This window comes from Antennarius striatus, chromosome 22 (genome assembly GCF_040054535.1).
Source record: "Antennarius striatus isolate MH-2024 chromosome 22, ASM4005453v1, whole genome shotgun sequence".
In the NCBI taxonomy this organism is placed as follows: Eukaryota; Metazoa; Chordata; class Actinopteri; order Lophiiformes; family Antennariidae; genus Antennarius; species Antennarius striatus.
Genome location: NC_090797.1, coordinates 5077501 through 5100117, shown reverse-complemented (window position 1 = coordinate 5100117; position 22617 = coordinate 5077501). Strand labels below are relative to the sequence as shown.

The 22617-nt window shown below is 40.7% G+C and overlaps 2 protein-coding genes across 2 annotated transcripts in view; both read right to left on the bottom strand.

Moving 5' to 3' along the window:
- Positions 1 to 7092: 7092 nt before the first annotated feature.
- lrguk (leucine-rich repeats and guanylate kinase domain containing) lies at positions 7093 to 17161 on the bottom strand. Its single transcript, XM_068307277.1, has 19 exons — positions 16989 to 17161; positions 16500 to 16601; positions 16325 to 16406; positions 16140 to 16240; positions 15789 to 15870; positions 15580 to 15704; positions 14373 to 14516; positions 14044 to 14124; positions 13863 to 13949; positions 13655 to 13761; positions 13011 to 13130; positions 12811 to 12907; positions 10860 to 10973; positions 10512 to 10713; positions 9691 to 9807; positions 9089 to 9234; positions 8733 to 8821; positions 7387 to 7508; positions 7093 to 7300 (listed from the first exon to the last, which is right to left on the bottom strand). Exons 1-19 carry the CDS (start codon positions 17094 to 17096, stop codon positions 7101 to 7103), a joined length of 2226 nt encoding a protein of 741 aa, XP_068163378.1. The 5' UTR covers positions 17097 to 17161; the 3' UTR covers positions 7093 to 7100.
- A 1160-nt stretch (positions 17162 to 18321) lies between these two features.
- Positions 18322 to 22617, bottom strand: part of exoc4 (exocyst complex component 4) — a 91223-nt gene continuing 86927 nt past the window's right edge. The window contains exon 20 of the mRNA XM_068307424.1: positions 18322 to 20091. Coding sequence (XP_068163525.1) covers positions 19854 to 20091 — 238 coding nt within the window. The 3' untranslated portion in view covers positions 18322 to 19853. The remainder of the gene's footprint in view (positions 20092 to 22617) is intronic.

The following is a 22617-nucleotide window of genomic DNA, read 5'->3' as shown; positions in this document are numbered from 1 at the left end:
GGAATGAGGTCAAAAGAAGAGAAAAGAAACCAAGAAACTTGTTTTAAATTCAGCTGGTGTAGACATGACTTTGTGTCTGCCACTCAGACTGACGCTGAAATGCTGTAATCACCTTCACAGCTCAGTGCAGACGAAGAATCTTTAAGAATAACGTAGCATGAAGTCACGTTTAGCTTTCAAACGTCTCTGTCTGGATACTGCTGTACTCACACGGGATTGGACTGAACTTGTTGAAGCAGCATCTGGAGAGGATTTTTAATTGTGTATGTATGATAATACTTTGCTCAAGGGGGGTGGGGTGAAAACCTGCAATAGATCAAAATTATTAACATTGCGCTCTCTCCTTCTCTCTCTGAATTTTCTTGTATTTCTTTAAATGGTAAGTTATTTTGCACCATGTGGAAGCCTGGGTTCTTGCATGCTGCACTCCATCCTGCAGCTATTTAGGCTAATCTAACATTTGGCTGCAAACGACAAACAACACAGGACAGACAAGCTAAAATTACATTTTATTTCTGTAGATTAAAATTCAAGACAAGAGCTAAGCACAGATTTACCCTCTCCTGAAATGGACCTTAAAGTGGAGATGTGAGCTCACACCTGAGGATTGAATAAATAAAAAATGCTGGTGAGATTTTCATAGTGTTTGCATTTGATACCTTTAAAATATCCTGCTTTCATTTAATTTAATGGGGAGAACATGGACAATAATTTGTGACATGGTTGAGGATTCTTCCTCCTTTCTTTGGATAACAAGATATGATCAACTAGAAATAGTGTTTTCTAATTGACAGCATAGGATGCAAAGGTCCTAAATGGAGAGTTCCATGACTGAAGTTATAAAAAAAAAAGTGCAGAGGAAGAGGAACAGGTATGATGGAGGAAGAGAAAAATGGGTGAGGATGCCGGAGAAAAGAGTTGTGGAGAGGAGGGTGGATGTCAAAGGTCAGATGTGTGGTTAAAGGTGAAGACCCTTAAAAAAACAAAAACAAATACAAGATCAGAGAGTGTCAAAATGTGAAATTCAGATTCAAAATCCCTTCTGACTACAAACCTCCAATTACAGTGAAGCTATGTTCCATTCGTTCCCCCCTTCTGCCCAGCTGTGGCTCCCATCCCCTGAAGCAGCCATTCCCCCTGCAGGTGAGGTCAGCTCAGCCTGGAGGGGGCAGCATTGTTCATGTGAGGGGGTTTGTTTGGGCACGTCCCAACTCCAGCCTACCCAACCCCCCCTCAAATCTACCCTGAGCCACAGCCACAGGGGACAAGCCAGATGTGGCATTAAAAAAGATTGACATGGACTTTAATCTTCTCTTTCTTGACTTTTCATAGTGGCTTCCGTCCCAGCTTGTCATTTGTAATGGATAGAAGCTACTGTAGCTAAAAACAGCTGAAGGTTTTCCCGCTAAAACAAAACCCGAGTGAAATCATCTGGATCTTAAGCTATGCTCTTCTTTTAAAAAAATATGCCAGAGTTTGAATAACAATGACTCATTATGTTAATTATATTACCGTAACAACAATTTTCACTTCTGTGAAATGAGCGATGAGGGTTGTATTAACTATGGAAAGATGTAGATTGGTGGACTTCAAACTCTTTATATGCGGCATTAAAACAGGAAGTCCTGTCTGTCCTAAATATGAAGAGGAGGATTTGTTTTTTGAACTTTTAAGTATTTATGGGATACAGATCATCTTTACATGTGTCAAGCAGACAGAGCAGGGTCACATCTTTCCATTTAATTCATTGTTTATTATTATCAATCTAAAAAAATATGATATAAATGACTTAAGCAATGCGCCTAAAGCATTTTGTGGGTATTTTAATAACATAAAATTCCATTGATTCAGTTCAAGATCAAATTAAAGTTGTGTTTTCTTTATGTAGCATCTTCTTAAAGCAAACAATGTAACCAATGAGGTGTAAACAACATGAATGAAGGAGCATACACTTGTGCAGTGATTCATCCCACCTCCTCCACATATATATAGATAAATTTTGAATTTCATGGTATGGAGTGTGTATTGATTATTGCTATTTTACACTATTACACTCCTATTATCAGCACTGACTGCCTTTAATCACACCAAGGAGTTAGAGAATGAGTGGAGGAGGAGAGTAAGAGAGAGAGAGAAAGAAGGAGATGCAGAGAGATGAAGCGAGACACTGCACAGAACTAATTAAAACAGAAACTTTTTGTTTCAGCAAGTTGACAAGGAATGAATCTGGCAGGGAATTAATCTGTCCACAGGGAACACCGTGAGGAGTCTCTCTTTCACACACACACACACACACACACACACACACACACACACACACACACACACACACACACACACACACACACACACACACACACACACACTTACAGACACAGACTGCTGTTGCCACAGTTACCAGCTGAGGCGTCACATCATGCGGCAGACTTAATGCAGAGGTAAGTGTTGTGTGTGCGTATCTTATTGAAGCTTTCATTATATCCCCAACCTGATGACCTATTCCCTCAACCTCTGCAAGCACAGCTAGAGAAAGGTTGCAGAGATAAATCCAGAGTGCTCCTGTTGAAATGGCAGAAGCCCTCACCGTGGGGGAACAGTTCCCTAATCGGAAGTTGTCATTCATGCTCCCGGCACATGATGACACACTGAAAGGAAATACTTAGCAAAGAAACCTCAGTTCTAATCCAAGAAAGTGTTCTCTTTTTACAGAATGAACTCCACTGGAAACTCCACCTCTGGAGAATGCATGTGTGTGTGCTGGTCATGTGACAGGTTTGATCTGAGATAGAACAAGTGTTGACATCCTTCATTAAAGTTAAAGTAGCAAAAACTCATTGTGATAATTCAAAATTTACTCTGTCTTTTGTGAAATATCCTGATTTTAAATGAGTAGTCAGTCAGTGTTTGAATTTTGGAGGCTGAGCTCTTGATTATATTTCATCTACTGGTCATGTTTGTGGGTTTTCTTGTCTACTTAGTCCAAAAATTAAACACATAAGTAAATAAGAATTCACAGTAACATTAAGAAACTAGCAAGGAAACACTCAGAGAGTGTTCCTCCTTCAACACCGTTGTACACACAGTGTGTGTAAGCTATGTGATTTCCTTTTGTGTCACTGTGAGATCAGCACTTGTTACGTCTATGGATTTGCTTGGGTCTGAATTGTGCCACAAAAAAGAAAAAAACACCCTTGAATCCACTCTTTGAATAATCAGAAATCTCTGAGGTATGAATAAAAATATGATAATGATGGAACAGGGATTTACAGTGTTTTTAGTTGGGAAATACAGGTACACGTGTTGAGAAAAGTATCAGCCTTCAGTGCATTCTCCTCAAAAATTTAATCAAACTCATCCTCGGCCTGAGATCCACAGTTACACAAAAAGCAATCACTCTGCTGACATTTTTCCAGATATCACTCACAGGCAGACTAAAAAATAAATCAGACAACCGTGGGAGATCACATAAACTCCTCTGGCTGTCGGTAGAGAGAAGGAAATTCAGGGATGGAGTTATGTAAGCGCAAGTTAAGGCATCCATCCATCCATTCAACCATCCGTCCGTCTGTCCATCAAGCCATCCATCCATCTGATCTCACAGACGACACTCCATGAAATATCCAGTTATAAAAAAAGGAAGTTCAAAAAGAATCCAAAACATGCAACGCCAGTCCGCTTGCTTTGTTCTTCGCCTACTGGAACCAATTTGTCTGCTCAGGGAAGGGTCACAAACAAGAGATGCAAATAATAACAGTTTGCAATGTTGCTTTGTTTTTTTCCAAACCGCCAGCGAACAGAGAACACAGAGACTTGTTGTTATAACCACTGGGGACTATCAGAGACGGAGAATACAACTTCATCACCGTAGGAAAGATTTATATGTCTGAGCCTGAAATGAATAGGTGTGTTGCCTCCCTCACACACACAACACACACACACACACACACACACACACACACACACACACACACACACACACACACACACACACACACACACACACACACACACACACACACATACAAACAAGGGCTGCATTTGTGTATTTTTGTACCTTCATAGACTGTTTTCCAAGTCCATTCTCAGGCTCATAACCCTCCCTCTCTCCTCCCATCTTTTCACAGGGCGTTTTTAAATGAAATCCCACGGCAAAGGGAAACTAGCTGTAAAAGCCGGCCCCGTATCTGGTGACAAATCACTGTCGCTATAAAGCAGGAGTATAACTGGAAACTGTTTGAAAGGCTGCAGCAGCTCATAAGATTCAGTGATGGTTGTATCCACCTGGAGAGAACGCCCGCTGTTCCAAAGAGGAATCAGAAAGTGGGACCTTTGACAAACTGGGTAGAAGGATTGGGGTTCTGTAACAGGAGAGGAATAATTTAGGCCCACCGCTGGCAATTCATATTAGGGTTTTTTTAAATGACTTCTTTCAACTGTCTGAAAATGACAGCAGGTTCATTGGAAATTTTATTCCTCGTTGGCACAATGAAATGGGGCATAAAAATAATTCTGGCGATGAAAGAGTGTCATTAAATCAAAATATAACTGCTGCACATGTCTGAATACATTAGCTGTATAAAGACCATCTCTTATAGTACGAACTGTAATTTATTTTTATTTAAAATCACAATCACTGCGTGCTAACAAGTCTTTTTTTAAACATATTTGTGGTGAATTAGAATCAAAGAATTATAATGAAGGATGAATCAGATGGAATATCACATGGAATAGCAGATGGAATCAGGAATTATAATGAATCTAGTATTAATCCCGTTGAATCAAGAATTAGACAGAATCAATTGACAGAATAAAGAAAAAGAATTTCAGATTTCTTAATTTTGCTAACGTACTGCTGCGTATATCCCATAACAAATATGTCCTGCAGACAGACTTAAATTTCAGATGGAAGCGAGTTTTTGTTTCCCGAATAGTTTCTCACTTGTACTGTTCGATGTTGAGCTGCTGCCTGGAGGAGTTCTGTCTAAATGAAACCGTGTGACATCTTTGTTTTACAGCAGCTTGTTACATCAGGGAAGTTATTCACACCTGTTTAAACCTTCTCTCTTATGAATGATGTTTCAAACAGAAAGCAGCAGAAACAGGGAGAAATACAGCTATTCATGCCAAAACACACAGTAGTTTACTGTATTTCTGCCACTAGGGGTCTCTAATTAAAAACAAAAGCTGATCAAAATGAGATGATGAGAAATATTTAAAGGCATTTTTTTAAATTTAAGTCACCATTCTCTGACTTGAAATGAAAAACACCTTTACTGTACAAAATGACTGATTTGTGCACCAATCAACAAACTAAATCTTAAAGTTATTTGTTTAAATTTCAAAGTGTAAATGCAACGTACCACCTCTACATTTAAGAGATGATTGGGGTAAATATAATTACACATCTAGGATGACAAGCTGTAATGTAATGTAACTCCTCTTAACATCTGTATCTCATGTTGTACTTCTCTTTACGTAGACTTAAAAGCTGCACACTTTCATCACACACATAAATGTCTCCTTTGTGATGTCAATGCACAGGAAGGCAACATTTTACTCCATGATAAGTCACAGGAAGGTACTGCAGTGTTAGTAGGTTAGGCCCCCCGGGGCCCGAAAGACACTGTCTGGTTTCAAACTGCCAAAGAATTATGATAGGGTTGCAACATCTGCTGCCTGGGAGGAAGACAGACAATGATGGATGACCAGGTGTGTTTCCAGTGTGTGTGCGAGTGTTTGTGCAGGAGAGCTGCGCTCACATGTACCGCCCAAGAACCAGAACATGCCTACTGTGTGTGTGTGTGTTAACCTGTACTTACAAGCAGATTTGACTGTTAAATAAGCAATGCATACATTTATGGCTGGTGGCTATTTTAGTTTACCGTGAATCACAGATGAATGCTGCGAATTCGACAGGACGGACGGGCGCAGGAGAACGCACACAGACACACAAGCTGTCAAAATGCTAACTTGTTTGTGACGCTCACTGAGTAATACCTGTCAACAACTTCCATACGGATATGTTTCCAGTTGAATAAATAATTCCATTAGGAGGGATAAAGATTAATGATGTATTCATCATCCAATGTCAGGAGATCTGTGTTGCTAATGGAAGCTCGGCATCACATTCTATTTGCTAAGATTACTGAACAGTAAGAAATATATCGCAATTCTGGTGTCAGAAAATTTAATATAACGCCCACTAAACGTGACACATATGTTGAATTGATGAATATTTCCAGCATAAATAATGCTTTGATCGTGAATACATTATAATAAAAGAGAGAAACAGCTGTTTGCTTTGCCAAACTGCTATATTTATAATGATCAAAAGACATGCTTATCAATCTCTGTGTGTGTGCGCGCATCTGTGTGCCTGGATTAGACCTCTAAAGTTGTAAAGACACAAATTTGACTCTAATTACACTGTCATTATCTCACATATGGTTGCTACAGTAGAGAGGAAGTACATAAGATCCTGACGTGTTACTGCACAAGTGAGAGATCACAGGACTACGACAATCGCTGACAGAGAAATCAAAGTGCTTGACTGTAGTGTATTAAATCACAGTATTTGAATTTTGCGGTAAGATAGTAACAGTGTAGTTTTATAGTTGGTTGTTTGGGGATATTCAATCTTTTAAAATGAGATGAGGATGAGAGTTGAACTTGTGCATCGTTAAATATTTACTTATTTTCTTCTAAGGCTCATTCATGTCATTGTTCAAAATTCATTTTGGATCCTCTAGAGCAGGAGTGTCAAACTAATTTTCACCGAGGGCCACATCAGCATAATGGCTGTCCTAAAATAGCCAGATGTAACTTTTAAACATTACAGTTGCACAGAAAACATATGTTTCTTTGTTCCTCTTTCATAACATGTAACATGTAATATATATATATATATATATATATATATATATATATATATATATATATATATATATATATATATATATATATATATATATATATATATATATATATATATATCTATCTATCTATCTATCTATCTATCTATCTATCTATCTATCTATCTATCTATCTATCTATCTATCTATCTATCTATCTATCTAAAGTTTGACACATGTGCCTTAGAACTACACCTCCCTGTCCGAATCTCGTCCATCCGCCACTCCTGAAGGAGCCGGGCTGGGTGCTACGGGGGTCTTGCGTCCAGTGGGGATTGGCGGCAGGATGGTTCTGACATTGGAACCGGGACGTCTGTCGGAGGAGGGAGGTGTGGCTGTGGCCAGCGGGTCTGTGATGGGACATTGGGCTCCTGGGGTTTGGTATGATGCTATGGGTTAATGACAGATATGAGGACACATTTTAGTGGTAGCTTTGCTAAGTTACATATATAACTACAACTACTAATAATAATACCTTTGTGTGAGTCCAAGGCAGGTCCCAGGACAGAGCTACTTGGGGGCTCGAATAAGACAGATGAGGCCCTGGCTGAACCAGGCAGAGACAGCGCTGAGCTCCCATGAGATTCATCCAGGCTGCTGGTGAGTAGAGAAAAACAGTAACTGCTGTCACACCCGCCACAAAATAAGAAGAAGCTTGGATGGAACTTCCCAACAGTAGGTATTTCTAATCAGCTCGGCAAGATTCAAATGAAAACACTGTGTAGGGCTAACAAGCAGTACAAAAAGTTTTACAACGTGCCTTAAGCTTTTTATCACTAATGTAATACAGATTGATATTGAATGGAAATAGAATAGAATTGAATAAGAAACTATTGCATTAACTGCAGCCAAACAGTCACCCAAATCATGCATACCAGGACCTGATTAGCTGCAGCTCTTGGTACAATCTTGGGAGGAATTCATTTATAAGCAGTTACTCAACTCACTCGTACGGAGTGAACTATAAAGTTATATGCAAACACACACAGACACACATGAAAACACAAAGACTCTGTCGAGAAAACACCAAAGGATCCTCTATTCAAACATGTGAGATCGGCATACAAGTAAAGACACATCTCTGTGTAGAAAGACGTCTGGGATCCCCTCTAGAAATACTGCAGGGTTGAGTCATGCTAACAATGCATACCGCAGGCATGTGTAACTCAGATGGCATTGATAGAACATGTCTGAATGGTCTTAGATTATGACCCCAAAGGGGACGACTTCAATTTGACTGAACATGTAGCATAACTGTGCCTGTGTGATAAATGTCTATCTTTGAGACAAAAAATGACAAAAGGCTGATGATAATTTGTACAGGTGAAATAAAGCTGAAAAAGCCGTTGAAAGCACATCCAGCATGCGGACTACTTAGTGGAATACAGTAGTTCATTCTATGCAGCTCCATAGAACCTCACTAAAAAAAGGTACTATGATCACAGTCCTGCAAAAAATTTAGAACAGGCCTGACATAAACACAAAAAAGTCAAATGTTATTGCCTCTTGTTTCATTTTAGTAATTTTCCATTGAAAAGCAATTCCCCAGTTCAGATCTGATGTTGTTTTAGCTTGTGACAGGTGTACTTCAGAACAATTGGTAAGAGAGTGCCACTAGACTAGCCCATTGTATTAACAAAGCGTTACACTCAAATAATTTGGGAGCCTGCCACTTCACGATCAAGGTCAAACAATGACCCAAAACAAACCATTAAAATGAAGTTAGGGTAAGTGCACCAATTAAAGCAATTTGGCCCACCAGACTGCCCACTTGAAATTAAGCATGCGAGTGCACTGGAGTGTGTACTGCTGATAATGAACCTTTTGGAGAGCTGGCTGTAGACCCCTGGACTCCTCCCCATTATAGCCTCTCTCACCAGCCGCTCACGCCTCCTGATGGAGGCCAGCTCCTGTGGAAGGGAGAGCCCAAAGTAAGGAGAGGGAGTGGTTTAGGTTACAGGAAGGTGAAGCAAAAATGAGAAGGAACATGATGCGGAAAGTGATTGCAGGTTGGGGGGAGGAGGAGGAAAGCGGTACAAGGGAGTGTTGATGTATGGGCTAGAAAGAGAAAGGAATCCAGCATCTTCTTTCATGTTATACAACCTAGATGTTTATTTAACATTCACTTTGTAGACTTTATTAATGAGACAATTTGCAAAAGACATCTTGTAACTCACAGTGGGGCTCTTCTGCGGGCTGAGCTCTGCCTGGATCTTGTTAAAATAGCTCCTGTGAGACAGATCTGAGGGCTCGAGGGCCCTGGGAGCTGCGCCTGATCCTGACCCCAACAGAGGCGAAGGTGGATTCTCTTGCACCTCGTGACCTGAGAGAGAAAGATTGCAACGCTGTGGAAAGTGTGTGACTACTGTAGATTAGCTGATGAGCTACGAGTCGGCACGGATGAGTGTGTATTAAATAAGAATGCACAATGTAGAGCGTGAACTGTCTTTTTAGATGCCACCGAATTAAATTTATGGCACTAATGAATAACCACGGTTCCACGGGGAACTCCAGCTATTCATTAGCGCACCTCCATAAAGTTGAAGGACATATTAAAAAACATCATAAATGTAAAATAAACCCTCCAACCATCTGGTCATATAATTTAATATGCATGTTTTCACAGGCTGATGAATATTTCCTGAGCTGTAAATTGATTTTGAGATGAAGAGTATGTTGTAATATGATTATAATACCTCTACGACTAAGAATAATGATATAAATAGGATACCAGTGCACATTTAGGATAAAAGTGCACAACACATGCAAACAAACGCACCTGTGGAAATGTTGTCAGGGGTCGCTCTGTTGCTTATTTCTCCTTCTTCCAGCTCCTCTAACAGCAGATAATCATTCACTACCTGCTTCAGTGTCTGATAGGCTTCCTCCCAGTCATCTACCCACACACACACACACACACACACACACACACACAAACACACACACACACACAATGTGATAAAAACCTGGTTTTGAACACAGCTAATGCATCTCGCATCAAACAGTAATGATTCAAAGATATGGGGATGATGACCTGAGTGTAATGAGGTGCTAGCTAGTGGTGCATAAAAGTGATGAGGTTCCGCACACTGTGTGTTCGTCTCATTAAGAATACAGCTTACATGTCTGAGTGCTTTCATGAGGGGATGATAAACACAACTATTCCGCTGCTCGTGCCCTTAATACACGTAGTAATTGGATTGAGAGTGTAGTGTATGGATTTTGGTGAGGAGTGTTCATTTATCTAAGGCTGTATGGATGACACATGTGCTAAGCCAGGGAAATGCAGGGCATACCCCCCTTCCTGAGAAACAAACAATACGATCAAAAGAGAGTTCCAACTTTCTTTATGCCGGTCTCCCTTGGGAATCAATTAGGATTTTTCAAAGCTGAAAATAGTTTTTTGTGGAAAATTAATTGTGCTTTAATTAAAATTTGTACTGCAATCAAACTGTCATTAGCTATTAGTTCCATAAGGGCCAGTTGAGGATTTTAATATACCATTTCTATTTTCTGCACTGCGCATTTAAATCAACATTTAAATCAACAATTACAGCATCAAACGTGAATTCTTTCCACCCCGGTGCTTCCTTGTCGTACCACAGGAGATGACATTATCAAAGAATCCTGGTTGTTGCCTGTTGGTGTTAGCATACAGCTCCACGCGTGACACCGCCATGTCAATCTGTGCTGGGGTATAGAGGTCACGGCCTTTCAAGTGGTTGGTGTACTTCTCCACCTGGGTGGGGATGAGCAGGATGTAGCGAGGCTCGAAGTAGGTTTTCTTCAGACTGAAGACACCCTGCGGGGAAACATCCCAAGAGCCAGAAATAGTGTGTGTAAGATTTAGAAGTCTTATAGTGAATCTAATTAACAATATTTAGCAGTTTTTGGTCATATTAAACTTATTCCTGATACAGAGGAAGAAAAAAAGTGTTGACTGCTTACCTCTAACTCCATGTGCACACAACAGGCCAGTCCTTCTCTGGCCACGTCCTCAATGGCATCCCTGGAGAGACCGTACCTGTGACCCCCGTAGTCCATCGTCTGAATGAACCTGCCCTGAAAGGAAAGGTCCAGTTATGACAAGAAAGAAAGAGGGACAATTTCAATGCATAGCTTACTGTCCAACAAATAATAGTTTGACCACTTATGAGTGGCATCTATCTTCCACTTAGCAGGCAGAGACAACTCTCAGCACATTCTGTCAAGATTAAGAACCAGAGGTTGTTCACTATCCTGTGAGACAAACTTTTATCCTGGCGGTCAGTTAAAAACACCTGACTTTTAGTCTGCTGGCATTGAGAGATGTTTAGCGTGGACAACTGTATGATCTGTGGTAGCAAAAGCTAAACTTCACTTCATTATGATTTTCAAAAAAATTTTTTAGTTGTCTGAATGTGATTATTGGAATTCAGCTTCAGCTTTTTTTTGTTTTTTTTGTTTTTAGGAAATGTAAAATTGAAAGCGCTCTGTTTTACATCTTATATTTACTGGAGATTATTTTGACTGTAGACTATTTGCAGTTTGCTAAAATAAAATTGCAACAATTACACATGTAATTATAGAGCATAGTTGTTTCAGTATCAACATGGAAACAGGTCTGTCATTATGTGGAGCAAAGAACAAAGTGTTAACAGTCTGTCATATCTGTCATATCAATAGAACACAAAAGACATGACACAAAAATAATGTGCACAACATCCATTAACCACAAGGCACTGTGTTTAAATGTTTTACTGCAGGTTTACATGTGTCACCTCCAGTCAAATGGGAATTTAAGCTCCCTTGAATGTTTTGGATGTCTGTGAACCATCCTTTCAAATACTCAATTGTAAAGTATTATTTGATTTTATTCTTCCAGCCTTGAATGCGATTCAGTCAAAATTGCACAGCAGGGGCTCCTTGTGTTAACAACACAGTATGGAGTGTAATAAGTAGCAAGGATTGCTGATTAGGGTTAATCTTGAATGAGAGCGTCCACAAGCGATGGACTTGTGAGGTGATGATTGCATAGTTACAAAAAAGCACCTCTGAGGGAAGAGGGGAGCTGACACATGGAAAGCGAGAGAATGAAGTTTAAGCAGGGATGGGAAAAGATAGATAGAGTCTGGTAATCAAAGAATGAAAGGTGAATACAAATACTGGCTCACTTCCTGTTTTGGAGTATACAAGATTTAGTAATCAAATCAGTGGATCATCCAGACCTCTATCCATCCATCAATTACCCCTCAGGACTATTAAATCATCAGTAACTGAAGATGAAAACAATTATGTTCTGTTATTCAGACGAGATGTTTGTATATCCACAGCATGGCTGCACACAGCGAGCAACATGAACACAAACTGATTCCTCAACAAAGTCACAACCGACTGAAATCGTTCCTCTGAAAATAGCTGCATTTCACGGGACGCCGACCAGCATCTGCATATTGATAATAATAAAAAACCATTAGCTTTGTGTCCTTGTCAATTGTCTCAGACTATGTAATCATCACTTGCATGGTAAGCATTGTAAGAAATACTATGATTGGTCATTCTTCAGTAAAGTTAATTTATGAATCCATTACACCTCTTCAAAAGGGCCCAATTCAACTAAATGTATCTTTGTTAAATGAAATATTAGCCAGTAAAAGGAAAATCAATCCACCCAAGTGAAACTAATTACCTAAACTACTCAAGTCATTATTGCCAGTGAGTGAATTCAATCTAAAACTTGCTTTAGGAGTTATGTGAATCAAGGACACTCAGAAAAAGATGGTGTACTATTAATTAATTTTTGATGGATATTACTCTGTTGGTATGATTTATGAAACTCATATCACCCTGAAACCCCTTTATTTATTCTTATGTGGTTAATCCGAGGGGGCAAAAAAGGCTTTTTGGAAGGCTAATGCACCATGTGGACCATGTTCTGGAAATCTTCATTGGTGACAAAATGATAATCAAGTCCGTTCTCCTCTCCAAAGTAGGGCCCTCTGGTGGTGTGGCAGGTACTGAAGACAGACACACAGAAGAGCAACGCTCACGTCATGTGTTTTAGCACATATTTTCATGTGAAAAACCTACTGCTAGGTGCTAGGAGAGACTGAGACCGACCCATAGGCAAAGTATTCACTGAAGTCCTGACACAGTCTGTGGGCCAGCTCTCTCTTCCCACAGGCCTGAGGACCAGTCAGAACCAGCATCGGATATGGAGAGTCTGCATTGGGCAAAGTGCTGCAAGAACACACACACATACACACATACACGCAAAGGTTTCTGTTAAATTTTACATGCATGATCTTACACTCTCTGAACAACAAACGTTTCCAGAGGTGAATCTCACTCCTGGACGATATAAACAGAAGACTTGCACAAATGTAGTTGGGTAGTGTAGAGGCGAACGCTAAATTAACTGATGTTCACCCTTTCATTTGCTGGTGATAGACATTTCGAAAGAAAAAGTGCTGACGCAGGAGCTAATTTTTTTTTAATCTCAGAGATGGGGAATATCAGCCATAATGAAACACTGCAGATAAAATGCTGCTCGTGTTGGGAAAGAACATCCTTGATAGCTGATTAAGCAAAAATCATGATTGTGATGGATCGACACACTTGACTGCCAATCTTCACAACAGTTTTTTTAATATACATTTTCATAATTATGCAGGGAAAAAAACAGCTAGTATGATATGAACTCAGTCCAACAACCGATCACATTCAGGAGACAATATTGAACAATATTGTATATTTTTGCAAACCTGTCATAAACTACTTGAGGCTGCATCAGCTGATTCACCGTGTGGGTCATGTGATCTCTGGCTGCCAGGACGTCCAAAGGAGGGTCATACTTGTTTACTGATGACACCTGGAATTCAACAACAAATCGTCACATGGAGGGAGCTATCCCACATAAAACTGTGTCCTGAACGAAGGTGGAGGTCATACGATGACCAGATCGAGGTTGACCTTTTCTTCTGCAGTGACTTTCTCTCCGTCAAGCATAGTCAGATGTTGAAGGAGGAAGATGACTGCCAGTCTGTAATGTGGTTGCTCCTAGTAATTAAATCCACAGGTCATTTATTTGATGGATTTATTCAGAAAGGAGAAACTGAAGAACCATAAAGATATAGATAAAGAGGAAAGTCACCTGTACAGGGTTTCCCTGTAGTTTCAGGTCCCTCAACAGGGAAATATTATGAATGTGTTTGCACTCCTCAATTTCACTAATCTGAAACAAAACCAAAAAAATAATTATTTGTAAAGACTTACTTTAATTACCAAAGTTTATTGAGCTTGAGAGTTAAGTCTTGAACCTATCTATGACTTTTAATCTGTCATGTGAGAAGAAGAACTTCAAGTACTCACTATCCTTGAAACAGAACTGGGAATATTGGTCTCCATACTGAATGCTGTTTTTTTGATTAATTACATCTAAGGTTTGTAATTATATATTTGCATAGTTAATCAATTCAGTACCAGGTTTTTTTCCAGATTAATGGTGCCCAAGAAATCGAGATTCTGGAAGCCAGAGAGACAGTCGATGCTGTTCACAGACAAGTCGAGGACCTGCAGACTCTTCAGATTCTCCAGACCTTCAATCTTCTTCAGGCGGTTCCCCCTCTGGACTCAAATAGGAAAAGGACACGCTCAAGGAGAGGAGTCTGGGATATTCAAAGCATGCATGCATAAGTGGCTTCCAGCCAGCAGTTCTGTTTCAAATCCAGTCAATGATTCCCATGGAAAAATATTAAAGGCATGCCACGGCTGCTCTGTAGGGTGCATGAACCCTCTTTCCCCTCGGTACTGAGTTGAGTGGCAGGTTTGCCTCTCTCTCCTAAATCCTGACAGTTGAGGACTGACAGCAAAACAGCTGGCGAGGTGCTAGCTCAGCACGCTAACCAACTAAAGAACCAGACCTGGGCACTCCTCCATTGTCAGGGTCCCCAGCCTGCTTCTCATCACAATACACCGACTATCTGAAAGTCTGGCTGCACCCCCCCCCTGCTCTTGCCAAGCATGCTGCCTGGCAGAGGGCTGCTGTCAGCGGGGGGTGAGTTACTGCGCTCATCCCCAGAAGCTCCAGGTCAATGCTGTGATGGGCGGTGAAACGGGCTGGCTGACAGGCAGTGCTGCTTAGGGAGGTAGCACGTGAGGAAGAGGGGTCAGGGATGGGATTAGATGGATGCTGGAAGGACAAGGTGCAAGTGCATGCACAACTTAATTCGTGCTCATTGAAACGCTATCAGCAGGTGCCCAAAGCAAAGCTTCGTAGAGGCCCAAACAGAACCAGACCAATAGCTGCTGACAAGGAAGTAACACTGATGAAGGACAGAACATGGAAGTGCAAATACACACAAGTGGGAAATGAGTGGAAGCTAGAGTGACAGAGAGAGACAGAAAGAAAGAAAAAGCCTGCTGTTGGCCCATATGTTGAATCTCGAACAGAGGGCCAAGGTTTTATGGGTGTAAAATGCAGCCAAAAACAAAGATGAGCAAAAAGACAGAGGGAGAGAACAGCAAGACAGAAACGGGGGAAATTAACCACACACGGGGTAAAAAACATGCAACAGTAGCCATAGAAATATCAATATAAAGCCTATTTAAACATCATGCTTGTAGGTATGTGGAGAAATGTGTGTGAATGTGCTTGTCATATTTCCATGTGTAATACAGATGGACTCACAAGGCAGAGGTTGACGAGAGGCAGATTGTCCAGGCTGCTGATCCTGACGATCTTGTTGTGTTCCAGGTTGAGATGGGTGAGGCTGCAACATTCCTCAAGACCGCTGATCGCGCTGAAACTGTTATCTGGTAAGGAGAATGTTAAGAAAAGACTTTTGTGTGCAAGTGTGTGAGTTTGTGAATGCAAACGTGAATGCCCCATAAGGATACATCCCAGATCCAGTTTGCAAAGAGATGCATAGGGTGACAAATCTGCCATTTTTGTCATGAGGTTATGAGAGAAGTTCACTTCCTAAAAAAAAAAAGCAAACTGTTAAGTCGAGAAAGTCTTCCATCCCACAAAAGAAAATGTTTGCTAATTCCATAGAGCATGAGCAGAATTTCCAATCCGACAAAGTTCACCATCATTCAAGGGCAGCTAATGCCTTGTAAGCATATTCAAAGTGACTGCAGATGGGCTATGGAAATCCGGGCCTATCTTGAGGGAATAGCACAAGAGAGAGAAGCCCGAGCCGGCAATCAAATTTGGTCTTATGCTGTCAGTTCAAGGTCCCACATTACCTTTAGATTCTTTGGTGGCTGGAATCCAAAAAAGTTTGAGATTTCATTGTGAGATGCATCCAGGGTGACAAGATATGACATGTGGCTCACACAGGATAAATCTAGCAGATGAGAGAGAATGTAGAGTGAGAAGAGTCAAATACAAAATAAGAAGGCTAAAATGACTTTAATAACATAGAGTTTACCTTTGATTTTATTGTGTGGCAGTTCCAGCCTTTTAAGATGGACATAACTGCATAAAACTGAGATGTCGCTGAGATTATAACTCTGGAATAGAGAAACATAAGAGCCTAGTTTAATTATGCTGAAAATAGATGTGTCGATATAACAACACCATGCACATGTAGACAAGCGTCTCACAGGCAGTGATAGGTTGTTGTAGCAGTGTTGCAGCCCAGTACCAAAGTTCCCTAAATTGGACACACAGCTTGAAACCATCTCAGCAGTCAGAATACCATCAGCCTGTAAAGAAAAAATGACACAATTTTGTAGACTAGAATAATGAAGCAAGCATGTGGAATTTACAAAAGGAAACCATTAGGGATCCAAAAAACAGTGTTTGAGCAACAAAATGCTCACGTCAATATCACGAACTAAAACTTTAAAACCACGTGACCCTGCTCCGTTGTTTCACATTCACAGATTTCTTACGCAAAGTTACCTGCGTTATAACGAACAAACACGGACGGTCGTTCAAACTTACTTATAAACATGTTATTTTTGTTAAAATTATAACTTACACCTGCAATAATTATCTTTTAATTGTCTCACGATGGAGATAATTGAACATAGGAAACATTTGTGTAGAGGTCGTTTAAAAACAGATTGTCGTAGTTCATCCTAACCTACCTCCATCTCTCCGTTTTCTTCCTCAGCAGGGGGACCGTCATGGCGGGGCCCTGGGGGGTAACAGCCTGGAGACGCCGAGGAAACCTGGTGACTCGTTGTTTCCTTCATTGTTTCATGACGACGATTCAGTGGACTGAAGACTGACTGGTTAAAACAAGCTCAAAGTCCCGACCTCTCAATGAAACAACAGTAATAGAAAGTCTAGCTAGCTAGCAGGTCAGACCTTCAAAGGAAGCTGTACTCCGTTGTTGCTGGGCAACGAAACAAGTGTGAGGTGAGAGGAATTGTGGGTGACGTAGTTTGAATTACACGTCAATCATGATTCAGAAAGACTCCGATAGACGGGCAGAAAGACATACAATGATACCGTTTACAAAACGATAGTTGACTACTTTTTTTTAAACGAAATTTGAACAATTTATTATATTTCACCTAGATTAAAATCTCAGGTATTTTGACACACAGTTTAGAAAAAGTGTGTCTGCCCTGACATCCTCTAAAACTACAAAATACATCAGTACATTACATATCTCACATTCCTTGGGTGAGTCGATAGTTATTATATAGTTCTTAGAATAAATACTATGGAGATAATGACATTCAGCATCACTGTAAACTCGCTAGTAGTAGTAGTAGTAGTAGTAGTAAAAAATAATAAGTTCATAATAAGCTTTAAAAGTCAGCTCCTATATAAGTGCTTAATCTGTTTTTGTACTCACTGTGCTGTGTGTAGTGCAACGGAGAAATTAATTTCCCTGATGGAACCTCCTTAAGGGATCAATAAAGTTCTACTCTACTCCTCATCACAGTTAATATGTGTAATAAAAGACTACAGACAAATGTATGGACATACTGGTGATTATACGGGATATCCTTGTTTTTTGTGTATAAAATGTTTGAATAAAATTATGTGATGCAGACATTGCATTTTTAAAACAAACTGTCAAAAATGATGTGATGAGATACAAAGGTTTCCAATTGTGCATTTTGAATTCCATCTGCTGTTCAGGACTCCATGGCAACAGAAGCAACAAGACTTATAAACAAAGGCTTTGCGAATATTTCACAGTGCCAGACAGTCCAACTGGCTCTACGTCAACATGGAGCTCCTCTGTTTATTTATCTGACACCTATAGCATACCATACATTGCACCAGTCAAAGCTCATCTTCCATTGTTGGTATTGGATCCATCTCTTCCGTATGACATAAGGCAGTAGCATCTCAGGTACATCAAAACGGTGATGAACTGTGCTGTTATTGTGCACATAAGCATTCCTCTGTGGAAAAATAACGGTTACACAACCAGAGGATCAAAATCAGTAAAAGCAGAAGGGGGTTTGAAGGATTTATTTCTTCAGTGCATTAATATATGCAGTGACCAATTGTGTGCTTAATACAGAACAGTTTCAGCATTTCTACAAGTCCACAGATTGAAACACAGAAATTCAGAAAAATGTGACGTGCAAAATAAAGTTACATTGCAAAGAAAAAAAACAATAGAAAGCAGATAAGCAGAGTTTAAAATGAAACTTTTATGATCCTGCACATATTTATTCCACTAATAAAAAAAAGGATGAAAAACTGGAGTGGTTTGCAGTTTACACTATCTCCTATACTAAGCCTTGTGGATTGTTATAGGTTTTCCGCACCAAGTGCAATAACTGTGATGTGACAGTCAGTTTAATACAATTTTAACTGACACAGTCAGTTAAAATTGTATTAAAGTATACCCTAGTATACTGTTACAAAAGTGAAGCTGAAGCGAACAGCCGAATGAGCAGAGTTTTAGATTTTCAACCGAGTGTACGTCTCAGACTTGTAGACGAACCCCTCAGCAGCTCCATGGCTGTTTTCCCATCGATCCCAGCCTATGTGTCATTATGATGGATTGTTCTGTGGGCTTTAGGGACACCAACGCCAGCCCAGCTGTATTGACAAGGCTCCCATTCCCCTCTCCTCTTCTCATTAAGTACTTCTCTCTCAAGTTAATGAACTAAAAGCACAAAGGTTGCAGGCAAAGGGGAAGGATTTGTGATTGTCGCTTGATTTTATTTTGTAAATTCACTTTAGCATGTGAAGTCGGGGTGTTCAAAATGAAGATGAAGAACTGCGTCTGTTAATAGAGCTAATACAACTATTTCCCACAAATATTCCTGAAGGCAAAATGTGCAAGTCATCCACTACTGTGCGCCGAGCTCGAATTTTAATATTCAAAATAGCCTTGAACCTGAAATCAACAAAAATATCCTCATTACTCATTCACTGTTAATCAACTTTCTCCTCTACAAGTTTACACCGCAAACTCCAAAAACAAACCAAATGGAAATCAGATTAACAGATTTTTTTTTTAGAGCTGTAGATGCAACACAATTTACATTGGGGGGGGGGGGGGACTCTTCGGGGATCAAACCAAATTGGCAGAAGGTGGAAGATGTGGCCTCGTTCAGACGGTGTAATCTGGCATCTGTTATTGCAGACAGAATCAGAGGGCCCACGGGGGCCGCCGGGGGAGAGGAGATAGAGGTGTAATTGAGAGCAGCAGTTTAGATCTAATAGGAAAATGAGATGAGATGGGGCTCGAGTTTGGATGAGTGTCCAAGACTACAGTCTTTTATCCGACGGTAGTCATAGAGGACTATTTCAGCTGGGCTGCAAGTGATGTATTTGTCTTTTAAAAAGTGCGATCTGACAGCACAGCTTACCTCATGACAAAGATACATGGGGGAAACTTAACTTGCAAAGTCTGCACTTACGTCGACTGTCACCTCCTTCCCCAATTAGAGCGACCTAGTGCTACATTTATGTATATACACTCTGCTGTCCCAGCATTTCAACCCTCCTCTGGGCCCTGTCCTGTATCATCATTACACTGTAGTGATCTTCTTGTCCTTGGTAGCCTGTTTAATGGCGGCCTGCTCACAGATAATCTCCTTCAGCCGCTGCAGACGGATGTTTTGGGTGCTCAGGTCGCCCACGCCCGTCTGGCTGCGATGGAGAAGGGACAGGGCGTTGATGTACTCCAGCTCGGTGTAGCGGACGCCCTGGTCCACCACCAGATTCAGCAGCTCATCCGCCGTGTTGTACAGCATCTCGTAGTACTGCCTGGAAGGAGAGACACGAGGGACGAATTGAGAGGGAGAAAATAACAAGGGTTCATAGATACAGGGGAAAAAAATAAGGGGAAGCGAAGATTTGTGTTTCTGTTTGCATTTTTCCACTGCAGAATCAAAAGGAGAAACAACAACAAAAGGAAAGCACAAAAGTCAAACAGCTGTTGCTTTCAAACCCCACTTCTTTAAAAAAGGCTTCATGGACGTCACCGCGCCGCCACCAGGACACCGGTCAAGAAGGGAAAAAAAATCACCAGCTACAATCAATTAAGATCGATTTAATGAAATTGTTGACAGAGTCCAAGGAGCCAGAGGTGTGTACAAAATTAAAGGCTTTTTAACCAAGACCTTATGTCACAATTGGCGAGAGCATGAAACACACATGAAGTGTCATTTCTTTGTTTGCATGGTAACTCAGCTAACTGATGTTTAAATTGCACAGAAATGGATGAAAACTAACACACACACGGAGTGGTGGGAAAATATAAATACGACAACCATCAAATTTCAGTAACAGTGAGGCATGCTTTGCTTCAGTTAGCCTCGATGCAAATCTGTAAATACAGAAAAAATGATTTATTAACTATAATGTGTAAAACTGCTGGCGCAACGCTTCTGCCTTCCATGGTGGTACGAGAACAGACTGAAGCAGTTTATATGGACGTTATGGCTCTGCTTGTCACAAGAGTGGCATTATATGTTTTGTAATGAGCTGTTCTCAATGTGACACTCCGAATGTTTAGTTATGCTTCCGATCCTAGCATTAACTGGATGCTGCGAGGTTCCTGCTGCTTTGTGAACGCTGCCGAGATAATCGTGGCTGTGATGTGGCTGAAGAAAGGCCTCGCTTGTGAAGCGATGAGGATGTTGTTTTACAACGGCGTCTATCAAAGACGCCGGAGAAAGAGGGTTAAGCTCGCCGTTGATCCAGAAGAAGATGAAAGTGAACTAGTTCATTCATCTATTCAGTGGTACAAAGACACTCTTGCAAGTCAAGATATTTTTATCTCATTTGCCGGGTACCGTCACCCATCTAAGAAGCGTTCCAGTCTTGAGATGATCATATTCTATAGTAACAAGGTGTTAATGAGAGCCGGGGAGCTTCTGTTCCAAGGTGTTTCATATGTTGTTGTTTTAAATACTCAATGGCCAACAATGATGAAATGGAGAAAAAAGGGATGGAAAAAGAGTGATGATTTAAGAGGTAAGTGAGGGACAAATCTGTACAATAACATAGAAGTGATGCCCTTGGCTGACCAGGCCTTTGCATTCTTGCTCAACCTCCGTCTTACTCTCAATTTCTCTCCAAGTTCTTGTTCATTTTTTACATCTGTTGATAATATTCATCTTTGCAATAACTTCACCTTTCCCAAAATTCCCATCTCCTTGTGCGAGCCGGGATGAGGAATAGGCCGTGTGCATGAATGAAGACAGGCATTAAAAAACTAAAAGTCACCGTTACAAGACCTCTCCAAGTTTGTTGAGTCTGCGTAGGCTGGCTGACAAGTTTGTCTGACTCGGCTCCCTCTTTCAATTAAGAAAACCCATCTGGTAGACTTGGGAAAGTGAATTTATGACCGTCACACTTTGACAAACATCAAATTTTGTTTAGACATTTTTTTCTCCGGTCTAAAATAAAAACAATTTAGCTGCTGAAACAGTAAAAGTGTCTGGAAAGCTTTGAAATCCATCTGTTGAGGCACGAGCAAGCGAGAGAAAATAAAAAAATACCTCATCAGTGCTATAAAACACGGCTTAACTACAGTATAATAGCATCTATAATTCACTTGGCAGTGATGCACTTAGGACAAATCCCACACAGGATTTGTTATGAACTGCTGATACTTATTTATTACTGATGACGGGATATTAAATCCACTGTGCAGTTTCTTCCTCTGGCATCTCATATCAAACCAGAAAAGCTGCGAGCAGAGGATGACGGAGAGCGAGACTATCGGCTGGTTGTGTGTCTGTCGCGAGGACAGCTGGCAATCTGGCCTCTGTTAAGTGAGGAAAGAAGTGTGTGTGTGAGTGTGTGTGCCTATCTTACGTGTCTGAGTGATGTATGTTAGTGTGTGCTGAAAACACTTTCAAACAGTTCATTACCCAAGCAGTTGGAAAGCCATTTGCCAACCAGGGTAAAGGCTGTTAATAAGATTAAAATCTCTTGGCACCCCACCACCAAGAAGAGACCCCCCCCCCCCGACATACCCACGCTAGCGACCGGGTACACACACACACACACACACACACCCTTCATGAGATGCAGCTAGTTAATGGAACATTCTTTTTGCCACAAAACAAGTGTGTTTTTGTTTTGTTTGCTTTCTTCTCCTCTTATTTATGACCCTCAGTCTCCCTGTCTACACACACACACACACACACACACACACACACACACACACACACACCCTACTGCTTTAGTAATTAGTAAATGTGTGCACGCGTGCATTTCAACATGCCTCCATGATGCACTTTCCATTAAATTTTAAGCCCCCCCCCCTCGTACACAAAGAAT